This window comes from Thermobia domestica, chromosome 9 (assembly GCF_964235325.1).
Source record: "Thermobia domestica chromosome 9, izTheDome1.hap1.1, whole genome shotgun sequence".
In the NCBI taxonomy this organism is placed as follows: domain Eukaryota; kingdom Metazoa; phylum Arthropoda; class Insecta; order Zygentoma; family Lepismatidae; genus Thermobia; species Thermobia domestica.
The window spans coordinates 39,518,854-39,541,474 of record NC_137462.1 but is presented as its reverse complement, the minus strand read 5'-3'; the positions used below and the strand labels follow the sequence as shown (position 1 = coordinate 39,541,474).

At 35.5% G+C, this 22,621-nt stretch overlaps 1 protein-coding gene across 3 annotated transcripts in view; it reads right to left on the bottom strand.

The window, feature by feature from the left end:
* The window catches only part of Septin4 (septin 4), a 90,909-nt gene that overhangs the window by 12,611 nt on the left and 55,677 nt on the right, over nucleotides 1-22,621 (bottom strand). For all 3 annotated transcript variants that reach the window (XM_081770961.1, XM_081770962.1, XM_081770963.1), the window contains exons 3-6: nucleotides 21,366-21,458; nucleotides 18,801-18,966; nucleotides 15,403-15,553; nucleotides 12,144-12,309 (exon numbers count right to left, since the gene is read on the bottom strand). In XM_081770961.1, coding sequence (XP_081627087.1) covers nucleotides 12,144-12,309; nucleotides 15,403-15,553; nucleotides 18,801-18,966; nucleotides 21,366-21,458 — 576 coding nt within the window. The remainder of the gene's footprint in view (nucleotides 1-12,143; nucleotides 12,310-15,402; nucleotides 15,554-18,800; nucleotides 18,967-21,365; nucleotides 21,459-22,621) is intronic.

Genomic DNA, 22,621 nt, shown 5'->3' with positions numbered 1-22,621 from the left:
TGACTTTATTCTAGGATAAGAATGGTCCTACTCTGGAACACTACATGCCCCTAAGTACCACAGTGAATAGTGCCACCTACATCAACCTTCTTGAGAACCATTTGAAGCAAGTAACTTAATACGCACAAAGCGAAGGGGATTGCTGATATCAAGGGCCTTGCTTCAACATGATAACGACCGACCTCATTCTGTTCGTGCTACCAGGAAAACCATCGACGACCTACGCTTCAAGTGGCTCCCAATACCGCCATAGTCGTCAGACTTGGCACTATCTGAATTCCGCATGTTTGGGATATAAAAAGCCTAGAAGGATTTTTCCTAATTCGACGGGGAAGGGGGGATTTGGGTGTGGCAATTATTATAGTAAAACATCGATATCTCCAAATCTCAGAAGGGCAGAGACTTTTGGTATTTGGACTTCCTATTTAATATTTTAGAGACTGAATGGCATGAAAACACACAGCCGGTCGGTCGTTCCGTTGATAGTGAAGTACATAAACACAATATCTGGACAGAGAGGACAGGTATGATTTATAAGCCTCAGCTGCGTTTAATTTGTCAAAAAAAAAAAAAAAAATCACTCAATACCTAACTAGCTATAAGCTTAAATGGCTTTTAAGGGTTCCGTGTAAGGGTTCCAAAGGATCCAAATACTAATCAGACATGTGTTTCACTGTTTTTTTTTTTTTTAATTCCCTTAGAAGGAAAGCGAAAAAGGAAGAAAGAAGGAAGGTTGGGGTTACAGTCGTTATAACAGCATGATATCTGGAAATTCTTTAACGTTGAAGGCATGAATTTTGGTATTTAGATTTTTCATTTGAAATAATTAAAGATATGTTTTAGCATTTTTTATATGTTCCCTACAAGGGGAAGAAAAAAGTGGAAAGCAAAACGGGTTGGAATGACAATAATTGTTGTAATAAGATGGCTATATATAAAAAATCCTTTAATATTAGAGTTATATTAGGGGAATAAGAAGTGCGAGACCATAGGCCGAGCAAATGAAGGGTCTGGGGGCGAAATCCCTAACTAGTCGAAGTCTAGTTGAAATATATTGTCTATTCTTCTCCTCCCCCCAAAAAAATGTGAAATAAAGTTTTTGTTTTTAAAACAAATATTTCCGCTAGTAGACATATCCTAGTCAGTACCAGAGATTCTCATAGGACGGAGTACCACGTCGCAAAATGTGGCATTGGAGTTTTTGGGAAAGTTCAGCGTAAAACACAGTGACGATGCCAGTTTTAATGTTGGGGGGGGACAAGTAAAGGGGAAGAGACATTTTTGGGGGAACAGTTATTTTTTGTACACCGAATAATTTTATATTTCTTAACCTACATATTATAATACAGTCTAGGGGTAGTTGAGGTCCGCATGATGTCACCTAGGACACCCCCTTTGACCCCCTTCTAACACATTTGAAACTAACTGACTGATTCTAACTGAAAACACATTTGAAATCATTAAAACTGTTAACACTAAAACGTGCATAAAAATTGTATCATAATATATCATTGCTGCACAGTCATAAAAGCTTATCATTTTTTTTTCAGATAAGCCAAATATAAGTAATCTTCAAATCAAGTCGTTATAAAGCCTTAAAACCGACAAAATTTTATGAAATACGCTGAAAGGAACATTTCGCATTGCACTCAGACATTTGTTCAGAATACCAAATGAAAGATAAGGTTTTTTCTAGTTAAAAATCTATCACAAAGTGCAAACAACCAAAAGGTGACAAGATGACTGTGCACCAAAGATATCATGTTCGTTTGTGTGTGTGTGTGCGTGTGCATTTGTCATCAGATTTTCTCGAAAAAATGAATCACCTACAGAAGCCAAATTTTGTATATAGATATATCCAATAGCTTACGAAGCCGTTTTTTTTTTTTTTAAATTCGATTCGATGGGGCATTAAGGGCTCCAAATTATGCAAAAATACTTTATATAAATAATGAACCATAGTGTGTTAGGTAGAAGATTCAATCGCTTTTCCGGAGTTCCAGATTCAGATTTAGATTAACCATATTCATCCCTGACAAGAGCAAGCATGGCAGCTGGCATGAGAGAGACAAAATCGAAAGCATTGTTCATCGCTATATACAGGGTGATTCAAAGAAGTGGGTAATTTTGAAAGTTGGGTTGGCAACAATGAGCGTTTGGTAACATTGAATAACAAACATACGCCAGCCTGTCAACGACACCTTGTTATTTAGTTATCATGAATGCTTGGAGTGGTGCGCAACGTGCTTTCGCGATCAACGAGTTTTACAAGAACAATGACTGTGGAGGGGCCACGCAGAGATTTCACCGTCATTCTAATTTAGGACACCATAACCGTGTTCCATCAGCACATGCAATTAAAACATGGATACGTAATTTCGAGCAAAATGGTTCGGCAATGAAAAAGAAACCTCCAGACCGTGTGCGAACCCTTCGTACACCAGACAATACCCAAACTGTTCGAGATGCTGTCATAAGAAGTGCACATCGGTCAATCCGTCGTCACTCATCATCTTTACAATTGCAAAGTTCGAATTGAAAGCCAACATCTGGGAAGTAATTGCCGAAATTCCAGTTGAGATGTTACGTCAAACCACGAACAATATAAGGAAGAGGCTGAAGGAATGTTTGCATAGAGGAGCTCACCTGCAAAATGTCATCTTTAAAAATACATTGTGCTATATGTATTCTAAAATAGCATTATTTTTACTATTAAATGAGATAACTTTTAAAAAAATATTTTCATGAAATTATTTAATTTCAAAATTTCCCGTTTTTTTGAATCACCCTGTACTTTATATATATACATACATACATATATATATATATATATATATATATATATATATATATATATATATATATATATATATATATATATATATATATATATATATATATATATATATATATGGTGCCTTCCATTTCAATTCAGGCAGAGCATGTACCATCACCACCTCAGATATTGTTGAAACTTTTTTTATAGCAACTAGACATGTTTTTAAGAGACCCATATTTTTTTGTTTTGTCGAAAAAAATTTTCCCGCCAAGTAATGGGCCATCAAAGACCGAGAGTACAATTTATGAATTGTAGAAGACATGGAAAATGGTCAACTTCGGAGCTTCACCATTCGGCTATGGAGACAGGTAGAGTTATAATTCTTGTTGTGGTATGTACATAGGGATATAAATAAACTATATTTTATTATAGTTTGGTTTGCACATGCGTATCATTTTGTACATAAATTAACAAATGAACGTCAATTTATCTGAAAAGTCGAAGTTTGCGAATTTTTTTCGAGCACTTCCGGTTCGAATTTTAAAATTCTGTTTTCACGGTTGGTAAGACCTAGCTACCCGCTTTCCGAAACAATTTTTGTATCGCTTCTGTGTGCAACCGTTTTGTCGCAAACAATTCGAGAAATTGTAAAATTTTCAAAAATCGCCATTTTTGGGCGCCATTTTCTCGAAAACACCATCTTTTAAAATTCTGAAATTTTGTCAGATGGTTCAATTTTACATGAATAATAAACACACCAAATATCATTCTCAACCAATGCTTCATGAATTAACTGCAGCCTTTTAAACTTAGCGAAGTTTTATTAACTTTGATGTCACAGTTAGCAACACTGGGAACAATAAAAGTGCAATGATTTGATGATGTTTGTGGTTCACATTCATTAAATGAAGAATAGAAGGTTTTCTTGACTGTTTTTTTTTCATTATTTTGATCAAGAAGGCTCTCTGAAATAGTAAAATGAACCTCCCCCTACTCCTCCGTTTTCTTAAACCGAAATAATTTGAGGTGGAAATTATGATTACGAAACACACAAATTTTAACTTTACTTGAAACGGCCATCCAATAAATTCTGATGATCTTCAAAAAGTCTGAAGTATTACCTCAGTGATGATTTGGAATGCTCCAGACAAAGTCACAATTAAGTGCGATGTCATTACAGTGATTGAAAAAGGGCAAAAAGTTTAAAAAAATCGAAACGTTTTCTTACGCGTTCCAAAGAAATTTACTGACTTTTTAAACAGAACAATCCCAACATAAGAATGGGTCACTCGGAATTTTACAGTGTTCGACTAAAGTGGGTCAGTCCGCAACCTGCGAGGGAAGTATGTGTGTGTGTGTGTGTGTGTGTGTGTGTGTGTGTGTATTGTGCAAATTTTAAGTTAGCTGCTACTGCGTTGCTACAAATCAAAGGTGCAGCCTGTATTGAAGCTGTCATGAGTGACCTATTTCCTTTAGTAGTATGATCCGTAGAAAATGACAACTGTCTTCTTCAAGAATGTGGTGAATGTCCTGGAGTGGAAGGAATAAGTGTGGAGTCTTTAATTATTGATCCTGATGAAAATGAAAGTGTTACGTATGCCATATGGGAAAACAATAATCTCGTTAAAAAACTGTGCCACTTTCTGTTTTCGTATCGTACATTGCTGGTTTAACTGTAAGAATTGTAATTCATGACTACATCAAGAAAATCAAAGAGAATTAATTGCTACCGAAAATCACCGTATAAAATTTCAAGATACAAATTCTATTTTACATCATATGGACTTCGCTGAAAACTGGACTGTTATTCTGCAAAGTGAAATTCAGAGTTATCACCGGAATATGAAACAACTGACAGTTTTGATGTAATAAACGACGATAAAACACATGATTCGGCTTATGTACTCATAGCCATAGACAAGATTCTAAAAATACTCGAAGAAAAGCGAAAATATATTTTATAGAAAAAGGTTTGAATACGAGAAAATAACTGTCTACAATTTCCCAAATCGTGTCAGTGATTTCTGATGGTGCTGCATCCCACTTTAAAAATAGCTTTCAGATGTTCCAGATGCAGACAGGTCCGATAAAGCAGTGGTTTGCAATGAAACCGGCCATGCAAGGGTGTCTGCGACGGTATTGAGGGGGGGGGGGAGGGCGTAAAGAATGTGGCAACGCGGCATAAACTTAGGCAAATACAGATACACAGTATTAAAACCACAGAAGAAAAAAATGAAATGAAATCTTTAAGTTTTACGTCCCACGATTATGCCGGTTACGCTAAAGGAGACGGTGATTATGAGAAATGAATAAAATGGTGGAATGCAGAAAGTGGGAGGAAACGGGATAACCCCGAGAAAACCCACGAGCACGGTGTTTGTCCACCACAAAGCCCACACGGCGCGATCTGGGATCGAACCAGGGACCCCAAGCACCGGAGGTGAACGCTCTAACACTGAGCCACCGCACCCCCACTAAAACCGTAGAAGAATTCGTGAGTATAGTGCAAGTACAAACTCCGGGTATTACTCTCGTTTTGTTGCCTGGAACTGAATTCGACGACTACCGGAAGAAAAAAGGGAAAGTATGCGACCGGTAACTGGTATTCAACGAAGTCATCTTTGGCTTTCGGAAAATGGCGAAGTTTTTATGGCAGTAACGGGTCACCATGAATTAACTTCATGCTTCCCCCAAAATCGAACTTCTGCAATTCAAAGTGTAGATTTAAGAAATCTGCAAAAAGGAACTTTTGTTATATACATATATGTATGATAATCAGTGGTGCGTAGCAGAAATATTATGAATAAATCATGAATTACGTGAAGTTGAAGTGCTGTTTATGCTTCCACATGGACCTTCAGCATTTGTGACTATCGACAATGTGCTACGCAGGGGCGGATCCAGGACGGACTTCTGTAAGGGGGAAGGGGTAATACTGCTACTTAGAACTACTTTTAAGAGCTCCAAATTCTAAGATCGGTTTTATTTATGTATAAAATAAAAAAGTTTCTTCCCCCTAGATCCACTCCTGGACGAGTTGTGAGTGAGCCAACACTTATTGGAGCACATGCACGGTTACATGCTATTAGCGAAGAAGACACCAACCAAGCAAATGATTGGCCCATGTAAAAAATTAAAAAAAAATCAGTGAAATTTTGTTTCCGAAGACCATTTTAAGTAAGTGAACTTGAAATTTGTGAGTTTCGTAATTGTAATTTCCACCTCAGATTATTTCGGTTTAAGAAAACGAAGGAGTAGGGAGAGGCTCATTTTACTATTTCAGAGAACCTTCTTGATCAAAATAATGAAAAAAACAGTCAAGAAAACCTTCTATTCTTCATTTAATGAATGTGAACCACAAACATCATCAAATCATTGCACTTTTATTGTTCCCAGTGTTGCTAACTGTGACATCAAAGTTAATAAAACTTCGCTAACTTTAAAAGGCTGCAGTTAATTCATGAAGCATTGGTCGAGAATGATATTTGGTGTGTTTATTATTCATGTAAAGTTGAACCATCTGACAAAATTTCAGAATTTTAAAAGATGGTGTTTTCGAGAAAATGGCGCCCAAAAATGGCGATTTTTGAAAATTTTACAATTTCTCGAATTTTTTGCGACAAAACGGTTGCACACAGAAGCGATACAAAAATTGTTTCGGAAAGCGGGTAGCTAGGTCTTACCAACCGTGAAAACAGAATTTTAAAATTCGAACCGGAAGTGCTCGAAAAAAATTCGCAAACTTCGACTTTTCAGATAAATGACGTTCATTTGTTAATTTATGTACAAAATGATACGCATGTGCAAACCAAACTATAATAAAATATAGTTTATTTATATCCCTATGTACATACCACAACAAGAATTATAAATCTACCTGTCTCCATAGCCGAATGGTGAAGCTCCGAAGTTGACCATTTTCCATGTCTTCTACAATTCATAAATTGTACTCCCCATCTTTGATGGCCCATTACTTGGCGGGAAAATTTTTTTCGACAAAACAAAAAAATATGGGTCTCTTAAAAACATGTCTAGTTGCTATCAAAAAAGTTTCAACAATATCTGAGATGGTGATGGTACAATTTTATATTTTTTTGCCTGAGTTGAAATGGAAGGCACCATATATATATATATATATATATATATATATATATATATATATATATATATATATATATATTGCATAAACATTCTTTCCGTATGAAGTCGTGCACTTCTAGTAGTACTTTATACAATAATAGTATCACCAAAGGTCGTAACCGAAGGGGTGGAACCATTAAGTAAATTAAAAAAAAAAAAAACTTTCAGAGAGTTTGTTACTAGGATAACTTAGACGCTACATAATGACATAGTAGACACTATTACTTCTAATCAGTACCAAAATAGAAATACACACACACCTCTATAATGACGTTTAAATATTACTGATCATTTCAAGGTTGAAATTTTGATCTACTCTCAATAAGTATCTAAAACACGGCGCACTAGAATAACTTCAGACGCGACGAACTGTTATTTTAATCGTTCATCTTGACGCAATTATCACCAGACATTTATTAATAAACAATGTTTAAAGGATGAGAAACATCTGTTTTCATTCAAAAGGTACTTTAGTTGAAGTGTGTATAAGGTGATGTTGGAATGATGCAAGCAAGCATTTCTCAATATCTTATCTCTTCGCTAACATTTTACAAGTCAAGAAGACAAACTAAAGAATGAGCAACAGCATTGGAATGACATGACACAGCACAGGAAATTGATAACAATACAAAAACCAACTTTCAATTTAAAGTCATAAGAGAGTAGGAAAGGAAATTCATCGAACTTCAATATTAAACCGTTAGCGCGGAGCTGTGCACATATGCAAAGTTTACTTTGAAATTGTATTGCACCATGCAGTTTCTAGTTCGGACATAGAAAAGCAGCTTTGCATATCAGCTAAGATACCCTTTCACTAATGAAGTTCTGAATTTAATGCTAGAGGTCATAGTAAGCCAGCATTAGAGTCTTTGTCTTACTTGTTCCTCGCGGAGTTACGCCATATTGTTATTTTTTAGCTTTCTTTGCTTGTTTAGGTGGACAGGTTTGGAACTGTTGACTTGTTCTGTGTTAGACAGAAGTGTACTGAGTGCAAAAGTTCAAGTACGCTGACAATTCGTCGCGTTTTATTGGTTCTATCTGGTTTTAGTGAACTTTGCAGATGTCAACGCGCAACTTTGCATAGACCTTATATGCAAACACGATAGAATATCCCATAGACCCCATATTATTTACATTAATGTTTTTTTTTTCTTTTTAATAAATTCTATCTCCTACTCCGAAACCACTCCAAATTAAAAAAAAAAAAAACTGTATGATCGGGAAAATGACGCGTTAAAGGGTTTCAATATACAATTAGACCTCGATAACTCTATTTTTTATTTTCTTTTCTTTTCTTTACATTCCCTCGAACTCTTTATATGAACCATTGTCAAAATAACTCTGTAAGTCGAATTAAAAAAAAAAAAACTCGGTAAGTTGAATTTTAAGGGCTTCATGATCATACTTGAAAGCCTCTGTAACTCGAACTTTCATGTCTGTGAATCTCTGTGAATAGAGGTTTACCTCTATAAGTCGAACTTCTCTTGATGTGGGTTCAAAAACTCGAAGCTATAGCTGGGGGGCCGCGGTTGCTCAGTGGTTGAGCTTTCACCTCTGGTGCTAGGGATCTCCGGTTCAAACCCTGCTCCCGCCAAGTGAACTTTGTGGTGGACAAACACCGTGTGCGTGGGTTTTCTCGGGGTCCTCCCGTTTCCTCCCACTTTCTTCATTCCGCCATTTCGTTCATCTCTCTTCATCACCGTCTCCTTTAGCCTAACCGGCATAATCGTGGGACGTAAAACTCCAAAATTTCATTTCATTTCATTTCGAAGCTATAGCTCTATGCTTTTACGCAACTGTCATTGTTGCTAATGTGTACTGTAACTGTATTTTATTCATGTCTAGTATTTTATTTTTACTAGTTATCTTATTTAATTTAAGGAACTGTTACAACTTCAAGTTATAGAGGTGGAACGAATAAAACTTCGAATTATGGAGGTTTTACTGTATAGTCACTTTTAAGTAGAAATGTGGAACCTCGGTATCTCGATTTTTTGTTGTGGTCACCTTGATAACTCAAATCTTGATTTCCCAAAGAACTTGATAACTCCAATCTTGATTTCCCAAAGAACTTGATAACTCGAATCTTGATTTCCCAAAGAACTTGGTAACTCGAATTTTTATCTATTTCCCTCGAGTTATCGAGGTCCCAAGTATTAATGTCAGGGATCAGGAAGTCCAGGTTGCATTCTTGGACTATTCCCTGCTGGTCAAGTGGCTAGCGCGCGCGCCTTGGATGCACATGGTTCGAGGTTTGATTCCAGACAGGAAAGCATTAAACTTTGAAGCATTACGGAGTTGGGAATCCATTTTAAACTGTACGTCCATGTCTCGTACAGCCTCAGTGGTGAAAAGGGAGGTTAAACTTTAATAAATAAGCAAACAAATCATATTCAATTTCCTTCGGTAAAGTCAACATGGAAATGAAAATATTCGGGAAACAATCCATCTTCTGTTAGATTTCATTTCTGGTTCAATTCCTGTTGAAAGAATTGAATTTTCGGACTCAGCTCATTAAAGTGAGACAATTGAGAAAATATACTTGAATTAAGGTCATGGTGATTGGAACGAAGCGGCCAGTGTAAAATATAGAAGTAGGTGGGGAGAAAATAGAACAAGTGTCTAGTTTTGAATACATGAGTAGTTTATTAATAATGATATGAAGTGTGAAGGTGAAATAAAAGCAAGAAAAAGAATGGCGAAAAAAGCATTTAGGAGGAAGAAAATACTTTCTGTAGGACCTTGAGTAAAGAGTTGAGAAAAGAGACTCATAAAATGCTTTGTGGAGTATTGTACTGTGTGGGGCAGAAACATGCACATTACTAGGGTTGCCAGACGTCCCGGCTTTCCAGGACAGTCCCGGTTTTCAATGAAAGAATTAACCGTCCCGAAAAAGGCTTTCGGGACGCCTGTTTATCCCGGTTTTCGTTCTTCAGATTGAAAAAAATCAACAAACCCATACAGTAAGAGATGACTATGTTTCCTCTCCAAGTTGTTCAAAATTTAGAAATTGTTCCAATGGGAGCAAAATAAATCCCTGTTTAGATTTACAATTTTTAACTTGGCCTCCGTAGAGGTATTCTTGAGACACCCTTGATGTCAGAAGCATCATCATGTGAATTTGGCATGTGCACTTTGGTAATAAAATTTTTTGTTTCAAACATTTCTGTGCATTAGAAAATGAGTTAAGGCCCTGCTACGGATTTCGTGAATCACCTTGTATAGCCTGAGATTGGTGTCCCGGTTTTTCGTTTACAAAATCTGGCAATCCTACATATTATGCAAAAATAATGAAACACGACTGGAAGCTTTCGAAATGTGGGTGTGGAGAAAAATTGAGAGAATTAGCTGGATCGAGCGGAAAATAAATAAGAGGGTATTAGAAATGGTGGGGAAAAAAAGAATAATTTTTAGATATTACTGAGAAGAGGAAGAGAAACTTACTGGGACATTGGCTAAGAAGGAACTGAATCACGAGGGAGTGCTAGAGAATATGGCGGCAGGAAAGAGAGGGAGGGAGCGAAGAAGACTACAATTTATGGACGATATCAAAACAGAAAGATCATACGTGAAGACGAAGAGGTTAGCCGAAGACTGTAGAGCATGGAAGCTTCTCAGCTGCGGCAAGCGACCTATGAATATACCCTAAGGTTTCCAGGCCACCCACAGCACTTTGTGACTTAATAAGCCACAGGTTTATTGTTTACAAACTCAATTCTCTTATGCTAGAGCCTATGAAGAGCTTTGGCAGATCGGACGACTTATTAGTTGGGTAATGTTAGCATTTTGGATACCATCCACATTATTTCTAGTTGCCTATACAGATCTGTGAAAGAGGGTAGGTAGCTCTTCAAATGCTTTGCTATGCTTGATCAATAAAGGAAATATTGTGCTTCCTGCAGAGAATGGAACCCGCAACCATCACGATCAAAATCATGAGTGCTAAGTAGTCGCCTAAACAGAAGCACTAGCGTCATCATTATATTTCATCTAACACTCAGTGGTGACTTCAGAATATTTCGCTCGGGGAAACTTTTAATGCACGAGGAGTGAATAGTATTACCAACTACAGCTCACACATAACGAGAAGAACCCTAGCAGAAGTAGTGTGACGTAGCTATGGGCTCGCCCACTTTTTGCACGGGGGTTTCAAATGACACCACGGAATAGCACACAGATAACTACCCGGAGTAGCAGACGACATCTAAGTATAGACCACACCTGAAAAACCGAAAATGGACTTGACCGTGTCGTTGACCTTTCCCTGCTACCCCTGTTTTAGGGTTCTTCTCGTCATCTGTGAGCTGTAGATGGGACTTTAGTCTGTCTTGTCATCAAAAGACAGCGGTTACCTGAGAACTATGCTGCATGGAAGCCTCTTAGTTTATGGCAATTGACCTGCCAGTTATGACCAGTGGTGTCATTCTAATTTTTTTAACAATCGATTCAGTGTATATATATATATATATATATATATATATATATATATATATATATATATATATATATATATATATATATATATATATATAGAGAGAGAGAGAGAGAGAGAGAGAGAGAGAGATAAATATATATATATATATATATAAGATATATAGTAGATGAACAGGTAAATAGATAGATACGTGTATAACTCTCTTAGGAAATAAACCATACAGGGTAGACAAGTGTTAATTTTTTTTTTTTTTTTTTTTTTACTGGATTCCACAAGTGACAAGTAGAGATCTACACAACATCCTAATACAAGGTGGTGTGACGAAATCAGGTACCACTGCGAATATCTTGGGAACGAATTATCCAAGATACATACTTGTCAAAAATATTGGTAAGACCTTAATCCAGCAATGGATTGACAATTGTTGATAATGGTATATATGCATTCCAAATATAAATAACCCTCACCACTAGACTCATGTGATCCTAGTTCTCATTCTTGATATCTGAGCATTTGAGATTAAGGAATAAGCGCTTATGCCTTGTTCTGAGAGATCATATGTTTAACCCTGTAGCTGTAAGAATTGCTAAAAACAAAAATAGGCTAAAATTTACTTATTCCTGGGTATAAATAGGCAAAATTTACTTTTATGTCTGGATATAACAAATGGTTCTTTGAACTTAAAATATTTTAACAACCGGTTCTAGTGAACCGATGCGAACCGGCTGAATAGCACCACTGGCTATAACAGAATCCCGATGATGATGACTAGGTGTATGATTTCCTTACCTTCTACAACTCCCCAGGGATACTGTCGCCCTCTGACCTTCTTCCCGTTGACTTCAATGATGGTGTTGCTTCCGACAACTGCAAAAGGAACGCATGCCTTCAGCTCCCTGTCCTGTTGCTTGAAGTCTTCGTCTTCATCACTGTCACACTCAGGAAATTGGTAAATCTATCGAAATACAAACACTAATCAAATATATATCATACTCACAAAAACCATCGAAATTAGTAATGACTCATTTATGTCAAATCAATTTGAATTTATCAAACCTGACCCTCTCGATTTTAAAGAATCTAAGTATTGGTGGAACTAGTCTTCAATATACCACATACCAAAAATCTTAGAAAAATATTTCTTAGTTACTGAGATACAACGCTTCAAACAATGCAAAAAAGAGCTGCTTACGTCACGGTAACAGAAACAAACATTTTGGCGTGACGTCATATCTCGGTATCTCTCTGAGCCGTATTGAAAGCGTCAGGGAATCCTTTCATATTGAAGTTTCTTACTATAAATAATAAATAAATTTAGTGGAATAGTGAAACGAAAAGTGACAAAATATGTAAAGGACCTACTGTATATAAAAATTAACATGCTAATAAGATCTATTCTTGTAGTCTAGTTTAAAATGCATTAAAAGCCATTTGTAATGTTCTATCATTAGAAATATTTTAGATACATGTAAGCAGGAATACTTTATTATTGTATTACACCAAAAATATTAGGGGTCTAAGTACTACTATATCAAGTCAAATTAAATCAACATCCAGATATCAATTTATCAAATCTGGTCATCTCGAAGAATCTAAGTGGGAAGGTTACTTTAAGAATTCTTTATAACGATTCAATTTCTCACATTTCGCACAATACTTCAGGATCTAAGCTTATCGGAATCTTTATTGCACAGCTCCCTAGTACTTAAGAAAACTATGATATACGTAAGGAGTAGTTGGTGACTTCGACTTTTTACGTGTTGATGACTGACATAGTTGCAAGAAGATTATATCATACGCTTTAAAGACGTATTTCTGAAAAGTACGCAATAGTCACCGTATGGGGAAGAAACGATGCTACAATATACGAGGAGTACTCAAAAAGTTCCCGGAATTCTAGGATGATTTAGGATTTAGATTTCTGGGCTTTCGGCATCTAAGGCCATTTAGCCCTTCACGATTTGAGGGATGACGTCCCTCGGCGAGCATACAAACCAGGGAAAGGGAAGGAAGAAAGGATTGGGGAAGGAAGGAAGCGGCCTGGGACCTATAAGTTAGGTACCACCCCGGCATTTGCCTGGTGTGAATGAGGAAAACCCAGGAAAAAACCTCATTCAGGGTGGCTGGCTTGAAAAAGGGTGTTACACTTTTTACCGGAATTCTGTTGTGGCTCTTTATTACCACAATATAAGTACACATTTACCGCCTTCAAAGTTGTCACCTTCACACAATTAAAGACCTGAAATGCTAAATGATCTGAGTGCCAAAAACTAGGTTCGAGGAAACTAAGAAAAACATTACTATTTTCACAATATGAAAAAGTTTAATGCAGACAGCCCATTCTGTTAGCAGTTATTACAAATATTTAGAGCCGTATTGACACTTAGATCTCATAGCAGGGCATTGGCATGGGGACGTAGATCTCATATAAGCGACAAAACAATATTTTCTAGTTTTGGTACTTAGATCATTTAGCATTTCAGGTCTTCATTTGTTTCACTGCTTCTGCGATTGGTGGAAACACCGAGAAAATTCCTCTTTTCGTATCTTCCGAACTTTAGCCGTCGCGTTAGTTTTGATTTCTACGTTGGCGAAAAGGAAAAGGCCCACTTTTAGCTTTGGAAAGAGCCAAACATCCGATGGTGCTAAACTGTTTTTAAGTCTATCAAACTCTCTGAATCAGATTTTCTCAAATTTGCACATTATCTTGAAGTATGCGCGTTACTCGATCTGTGAAATTATTGCAGGCTGATCACTACACATTTTTCCGTTCAGCTACACTACTCGTACACTGCCTGTTATGACTTGTTATGACCTGTTCATACTTGTCAAGTTCATAATTAGGCAACCTAAGGACCGCACTGTACAAGATTCTTTGTGATTGCATCACACATATCAAAACTAAAACAGCATTCCGGGAACTTTTCGATTGCACCTCGTATAATTCTGAAGGTTAATTTAGGGAGTTCTTTGTTTTAGCTGCCATCCTTGGAATTAATCCAAAAAAAAAAAAACTATAAAGTATATAAAGGGAGTTTGGCTATATGATTCTGGCACTTCGGGTGAGAGATCTGAGTTCGAGTCATAAAGTGACTTTGTGTGGTTCAGATCCCATGTTAAATTGTAGACTGCATGTCTTGTATAACCTCGGTGCTCAAAGAGACGTTAAAATCAAAATCAACCAATTAAAAATATAAAATGAATTGTTCAAAATGTTTTAAGTGGCATAGGTTTTTTAAAGTACTTTTCTTTCTAACTTTATCTAATACAATTGGTCGAAAAGCTGTGAGGCGTCAATAAAATTTTATTAAATTCATATCAAGTTGAAAAAAGTCAAGTGAAAGAAGATCTCACTACTTTATAAGTAAATAGTGTAATATGAAACATGAAAAATTAATATTATTATTTAGTTTCCAGTACACTTTTGTCATTGATTGATGAATTTTTTTTATTACATTGAATCTAATGTTGTGTAATCGACGTGATTTCCCTTCAACTCCAACAGTAAAATGTATTGTGCGCTTGTGATACCTTACCAACAAAACAATCCTGAAAACAGTACAGTAGAACACCTCTAGTCCGCCCTCGGTTGGTCCAGTCACTCAGGTTGATCCGACCGTGCTCGAGCCGAACTTGTCCCGACTCGTCCGTGACTCACGAGGCTCATTGTCGTTTACTGCTGTCGCGGCTTTGTGATTTATTTGGTTACCGCTTGTCCGCTTTAAGATTCCGTCATCTTTCTTCCGATAGTTTCTTTCGTTATGCGTGTTTTCTGTACTGTACTGTGCAGTTTTTAGCGCTTACTGTTCGTTTGTTTTTACTATAGAGAACAGTACAGTCGTTTTTTGAGTTCAGAAATTGTTTACTTTACTGTAAATCCGTATTTTTCTGTATTTTCTGATAATCCGACCTTTTTTGCGTTCCAACCATACCTCCAGTTCCAAAGGTGGTGGATTAGAGGGGTTCTACTGTAATTTCAAAACAAAAAAAAACCATGAGAGAACCATTGCTTTAAATAATAACCACCTGAAATAATGGTCACATTTACCTGTATTTTATGATCCTCGATATCCGCCATCACTCTCTCTTTCAGCTTTTTAATCTCAGCTGCCGTGAGAGTGTCTGCTTTTGCGATGACGGGAACGATGTTCACTTTCTTATGTAATCGTCGCAGGAACTCGAGATCCATTTGTCGAAGACTAGAAAACAGAAGCAAAACAAAACGAAATAAATATATGTATACCCACACCAGAAAAGAAATAAATTAATACATAGTCCTAACAAAACAATAAATGCATTACAGCCATAAAGGAAATAAATAAATGTATGAATAGCCATAATAAAAATAAATGCCAAAGAAATAAATGTACTTATATACAACCATAATAAAAAGAAATGAATGCACATATATAATTAATAAAAAAGTAATAAATACATGAACAGCAAATATGATGAAAAACGACTGAAAGCTTTCAAAATGTGAGTATGAAGAAGAATTAGCTGAGTCGAGCGGAAAACGAATGAAAGTGTATTAGAAATAGTGGGGGAGAAATGAACAATTTAAGATATTATTAAAAAGAGAAACTGGTTGGGACATTAGTTATGAAGGAACTGTATCATGAGGAACGTGGTAGAGCGTATGGTGGCAGGAAAGAGAGGGAGGGGACGAAGAAGACTACAATTAATGAACAATATCGAAACAGGAAAATCGTATGTGAAGGCGAAGAGGTTAGCGGAAGACCGTGGAGCATGGAAGCTTCTCATTTAAGGCAAATGGCCAGCCAATAATGGCAAAAAACCTATGATGATGATTACATAAACACCCACATGCCTTATAAAAATAAATTCATTGTAACTATAATTAGAATTAACTAATATTTCCCTAGGGAAGATTGTATTTCAGCAAGAAGTTGAAGAGTTAAATTTATTCGCTATATGGCTAATTTGTTTCTATTGTGGAATCTGAACCAAAAATTAATGTGTGAGAAAATGTGTAAAAAAGGAGGAGGGGGTCAAAAGTGACATAAATACTAAAAAGATTAAAACAATCAAGGTTTAAACAAAATCAATAGTGGCAGCCTCAAAATTTGAAGATAAAAATAGAGTGTATGAATAGTAATATAGAGTGTATGATTAGGTAATATAAATGAAGATCTGAAATATATATATAGGAAATAAATGCACGAATACAAATGTGAGAGCTACAAGAATAACTTTTCAAATGTTCGTGTGGAGTAGTGCACTGATGGAGTAGAAACGAGGATAGTGTTTAACAAAAATGGAAAAGAACAAGAAGAACGGAAAAGTTAAATGTTATCAAGTGAAAAATTAATGAAATTCTTTTTAGGAATTGCTGGAGAGAAAAGAATAATATTAGGAGTCACTGAGAAGTGAAAAGAAACTAATTAGATCTTTGTTTCAGAATAAATCATAGTCTAAGAGATGTGATAGCAGTGATGGTGAAAGGAAAATGGGGCAAGAGTAACAGGAAAAGTCTTCTAAGGAATGTAGTGCAATTTTGCGACAAGTCACTTAGTATTGAAGGCAAAACTTACGATGTTGGTTATTTTCCTAAATACTCTTCAGGGATTAAGAAAAAAAGATTGTAGTGGTATGAAAACTTGATACAATGAGCTGGATAATAAGTTAACATTATAAAATAAATATAATCGAAACTATAAGGAAGTATAATAATTTTGGATTATAATAAGGTTATAGTGTAAATAATAGTACAAAATCGTTTTCTCCTGGTTATAAGTTTACAAGTTACTCTCTACTTTCGCTTTATAACAACATTTAGGAACTACATGAAAGCGCCGGAAGTTTTTAAACTATAGACGCAGATTGCTAAATCTTGAACGCTTGTAGCCACATCGATTCTATCATGAAGAAACGACTGTTAACGGAATAGCAGCGTCTACTAATAACAAAAAACAATCTTTACTTTAACGATGTTGGATACCACCGGATTTGTCTTTCAACCCATGGATTCATATCGGGAAATATTACTCTCTTTTCTTTGAAATAAATTGGAAATTTAATTATGTTATTTTACTTCATGTCTAATGAAATGTCTCTTGCTTTATTAAAAACAAATTTGCAATATATACAGGAGTAAATTTTATAATTATTACATAAATTAAATGTGATTCTTAAAAACTTAAAATTATATAAAACAAAATTTAATTTTCACGAAGCAAAGGACTTTTATCTAAAGTTGAAGAAGAAGTCAGTGAAAATAAACAATTATAATTTCAGTTCATTTGAAAAGAAAAACAAAAATAAAATTAAATTTAAAAATATTTTTAAAAATAAGCTTTCCTTAAAAAGAATTTTTAATAAACCGTTCTAAAGATAAATAAAACACACACACACACACACACACACATATATATATATATATATATATATATATATATATATATATATATATATATAAGAAAATTACTTTTAAAAATTATTTATATATTACTAGAAAGCAATACATAAATAAATTTTCATAAAGCAATTTTCTTAAAAACACATTCTTTTTTTACTTTCTAGTACCAATTATTTTATTTATTTTACTTTTTAGTACAATTTATTTTACTTTTTTAAAGGAATGCATGTTTTTCAAATTTTTTTTTTCTTTTTTCATTTTGTTAAAGATATTTCCGTATTGATTCTGTACTTGAAATCTATCGTACTTTCACATTCTGAGACGTGATTTACGAAGATTAATGCATGTTATATTATACATCCCAACCCCAGAGTAGTTTTGGTGGCATTACCCAATAGGATATAGTTAGTAGAGAGCAATATTAATAACTTTGTAACAAGATAAAATATATAAAACAATGATCATTGTATTGAACCGACTTGCGTCGCTGCGCAAAATTTCATCATTCTATGCTATCGAGAAATTGAGTTAAATTAAAATTGCAAATTTTGAGGTCAAAGTTGAAGCATTGTGAGTTAAGGGAAATATAATAATTTCTCATGTAAATTTATTTGAGTTTAGTGTTCCCTTCAGCAGCAAGATGTGAATCTACAGCTTAACGTGTGGTCCGAAATACATAAGCTCCTGCCGGGAACTGAAGCTGGGTTCACACCGACGAGACATTTCCTAGAAATCAATGTGCTAGATAAACAAAGAAGACACACGTAATCCATAACGTTAACATCCTGTGATTATGTCTTTTAAACTAAAAGAAAACAATGATAAACATAATTGAATGATTATGCAAAGTTGGTGGAAAGTGGGAGGAAATCTCGAGAAACCCCTCGGGCATAAAGTCGAACACAAGCTAAAATGACCTGGAATTGAAATCGTTGAGTCGTCGAGATCCTAAGTGAATAATGCAAGTTACTTCGAATATGATGTATAAAACTATATATAAAATTATTGGTTTGACACGCTCTCTAGAATACGCATGACAACCAATGCAAATACACTAAAGTCCTTACCCGTGACCATACGGAGGAACAAAGTAGAGACAGCAGTGGACTCTGTTGTCCTGAATGTTTTTCCTATTCAATCCACTTTCATCCTGGAAATACTGACGGAATTGTTCATCGATGTAGTTACAGCACGCACGCCAACTTTCATCAGCGTTAATTGCATCACCAAAACCTGAAACAGGAAAAATAATAAATCTAGCAACTTGCTTTTAAGCTAATGAGAATAAGTTTGTTTCAAACAGAAAAGAGGGATAAAATGAAACCAGAAATTTACATTATCGGTTAATGCAACATTCAGGAGATTTAAGTTTTCTCTTTTTAGCTTCTTCCTCGCTTATTCTATGGACATTTAGGGAGTTGTTGAATAAGAGCGAAATTTTCATAGTTACAAGTATTGCTTAAGACGAGCATATAATAATAATAATAATGTTTTATAAAATATAAATGCGCACTGTCTTTGTTTTAGTGATTGTTATTCGATCTTAAACAAAGTATACTTGTATACAGAACTTGAACACTTTAAAATTATTTTGCAATTTCAGGAAAACTCGCAAAAAGTTTCAATTTAACCAAGAACTTAGCATTTTAGAAGTTAATTTTACAGACGGTCTCGAAAACTGATTTTTCTCATGGAAACTTATTTTAAAAATTACCAACCTACTTTTCTCTTCTCTCTTTTTTTTTTAAAGTTATTTTATATATATAAACTTACAATGCTGATTTGGACCCACTGTATGCAAATCGTAACACTTTAAACTCAAAATATGATTTTGCAGGGGCGGATCCAGGACCGAATTCTGGGAAGGGGGAGTTGTCATACTGCTACTCAGAGCTACTTTTAACAGCATCAAACTCCGGGATGGGTTTTATTTATATATATATATATATATAAAATAAGAAAGTTTCCCCTTCTGAGGGGCAATCGCCCCCCTGGATCCGCCACTGTGATTTTGGTACACAATAATTTAAAAAAAAAATCCTTAAAAATTGCTTTATGGTAACAGATTAAATGGAAATGTTTTTCTTAGTCTAAAGGAATCTAACAGAAATAATTTCATTTCAATATTAGCGCTATTTCTAAAGCTGACTAGAGTGAAAGAGTATCTGAAGAACTTTCTTTTTTCTTTCAGAAACTCTCTTCGGACAGAAGCAAACAAATTTGAGAAATGGCAAGTTTAGCTCTCTATGTTCATTGTAAACGAATGCAGTCGAAGTCACTGATAAGACTGTCTTATCTGACATTGATAAGAATTCGGTCACTGATAAAACAATCGGTCGGAAGTCGCATGACTGCTTCTCGAACCAATTAATTCAAAAATCAACTTAATGCCAGCCCTAACAAAGGAAGAAAACTCTCTTTATTAGCGACGGTATTAAGTAGATTTTTGATCTGACTTTACAGCAAACGAATCTGTTAATTCCAATTCACTGTCTAGGAGTTTAGATCAGCAATCTTTAGGCGTATACAAATTTGACCTCAAATATTCCCCGTCTGCCACTGAGACAACATGTCCTCCATGCTATTCAAGTGCTGCAGGCAAAAATTAATGTAAATTAGCAAATGAAATGAAATCTTTGAGTTTTACGTCCCACGGTTATGCCGGTTAGGCTAAAGAAGACGGTGATGATGAGTAATGAATGAAATGGTGGAATGAAAAAAGTGTGAGTAAACGGGAGAACCCCAAGGAAACTCACGCACACGGTGTTTGTCCACCACAAAGTTCACTTGGCGGGGACTGGGATCGAACCCGGGACCCCAAGCACCAAAGTGAACGCTCTACCACTGAGCCACCGCGGCCCTAATGTAAATTAGCCTGACCAAGTTCTATCATAAATGAATAAGTTAATTACTTATTTTAAACATTTCGTAAGAGGAAGCAAATGACAAAAGAATTAAACTTAACAACGTTTCGAATAATGTTATAATTTAAATCTCTATTAATTTACTTAACAAGCTATTAGATTGTTGTGTTATCATTAATTAATATCATATACTTTGGTTCATTTTATATAGTAGCGTTTCTGAAAATATGGATCGCAGATCACAATTGGTCGTATGCCCGTTTGGTCGCTAACAAAACTAGTCCCCACTTAAACTAAGTTTGATAAACGCCGTTGTATACTATAACTTTTTCAATAGGCCAGTAGCCAACAGTAAACTCTAGTGTGGGAGTACAATATGAAGTTTTAACAGATAGTAAACAATATTTTTGATTATTATTTTGCATAATTTACAAGAACAAGAAAAAGTCCTTGTCCCCAAGGATTCTCCCTGACTGCGAGCTTGCGTGGTTAGCTTGGCTTCTTAAAAAAAATTGGGCTCCGTATTCAAGGACACGTCTAAAGAAAAAGATCGGGGATTATTGTCCTTTTTTAAAAGAAATGCCAGTCAGAGAGGCCTGAAATACCAACTTTCTTCTGTGTAAACTAAAGGATTTCGAAGACATTAGTTCTAATCCCACATACCACTTTGGGTAAGTGACTGTCTTCACTAATTAGAAGGGGCATATTTTTGCCAGTAATAACCTATAAAAATAAAATGACGTAAGAATTAAGTAATGATCACTTTACCTGGAGTATCTACAACTGTTAACCTTAGCCTGACGCCTCGCTCTTCAATCTCCATTGTTTTCTTTTCGATTGAGGTAGTCTTTTCGATGCGCTCTGCAAAAGCAACCACAAATTATATTATAGTAACTCATATAATACAAACTTCGCCAGTTAAAAAATACAATATAAAATATTTATATCGGTGTGAAACTTAATACAGTTAAATAGGAGTCATTTCGAGCTCACACAACACTTGTTTTTAATGTACTAGGAACAGTGGTCGAAGTGAGACGGTATGCGGTGGTATGCCATAGCACCTCTGGTTTTTCAGTGATTAAGGCATACCGTCTCTGGTTTTTCAATGATGCAAACATACCATCACTGGAAAGTAGATACTAAATATCTTTAATAAGTCCATTTTTATACACAGTTATTGACGAACAGCTTTGCACGTAAAAATATTTTATTTCTTATGTGGAAATAATTTCTAAGTCGACAACACCGACTTTTTTTGTTACGTTTTTCCTACTTTTTGTTTTTAAAATGAGGTGTCTTCAAAGAAGTTCACCTAGTTCATATTTTGATGTGCCATATTGAATTGTTTCTTAATTATGTATATGTGTGTGTCCTCTTGCCTTAATGCATATAAATGTCTGTTTTGAGTATAAGTGGATTTAGAGGTTGTCTATTATGGGTGGCCGTCTTTCGGGGGTTTGCAATACCCCACAGTCGAGTGGGGGATCCGAAATTTTTCCGCAGGAAATTGTTAATATCATCATTCGGTTTTAGAGTATTTTCATGTCATACAATATAAAGAGATATTTTTTTCAGAAAGTTGTGGCGGGGATCAAACCACAACCCCCCCTTACTACAGAGAAGCTCTCCCATAGTTTTCAGTCATTATGGAAAAGAAATGCAATCGTTTAGACAACATACCCTCACTGCATTTCAACATTTAGATAGCCGGTATGTCGAGTCAAAATCGTAATAAATCATACCGCCTATGCTTTTCTTCCACTTCGAACACTGACTATAAATATACCGCATTGACTTGATACCTAATCTTCCATTCCAATCGCTGCTATCGGTTGAAGGAATTCCACTCCCTTTCGCTACAGCTCTCTCGCTTAACAACAGCAGAACCCTTATTGGCTCAACGCGTGGGTGTGTAGCGGGTGAGCTTTAGATCACATTTTTGCCGGCTCAAGACATTTTGGCAGCACTATAGGAATAATCATAAGTCAAACTGCTTTTGTCTTTTTGTCAAACCTCTCAAA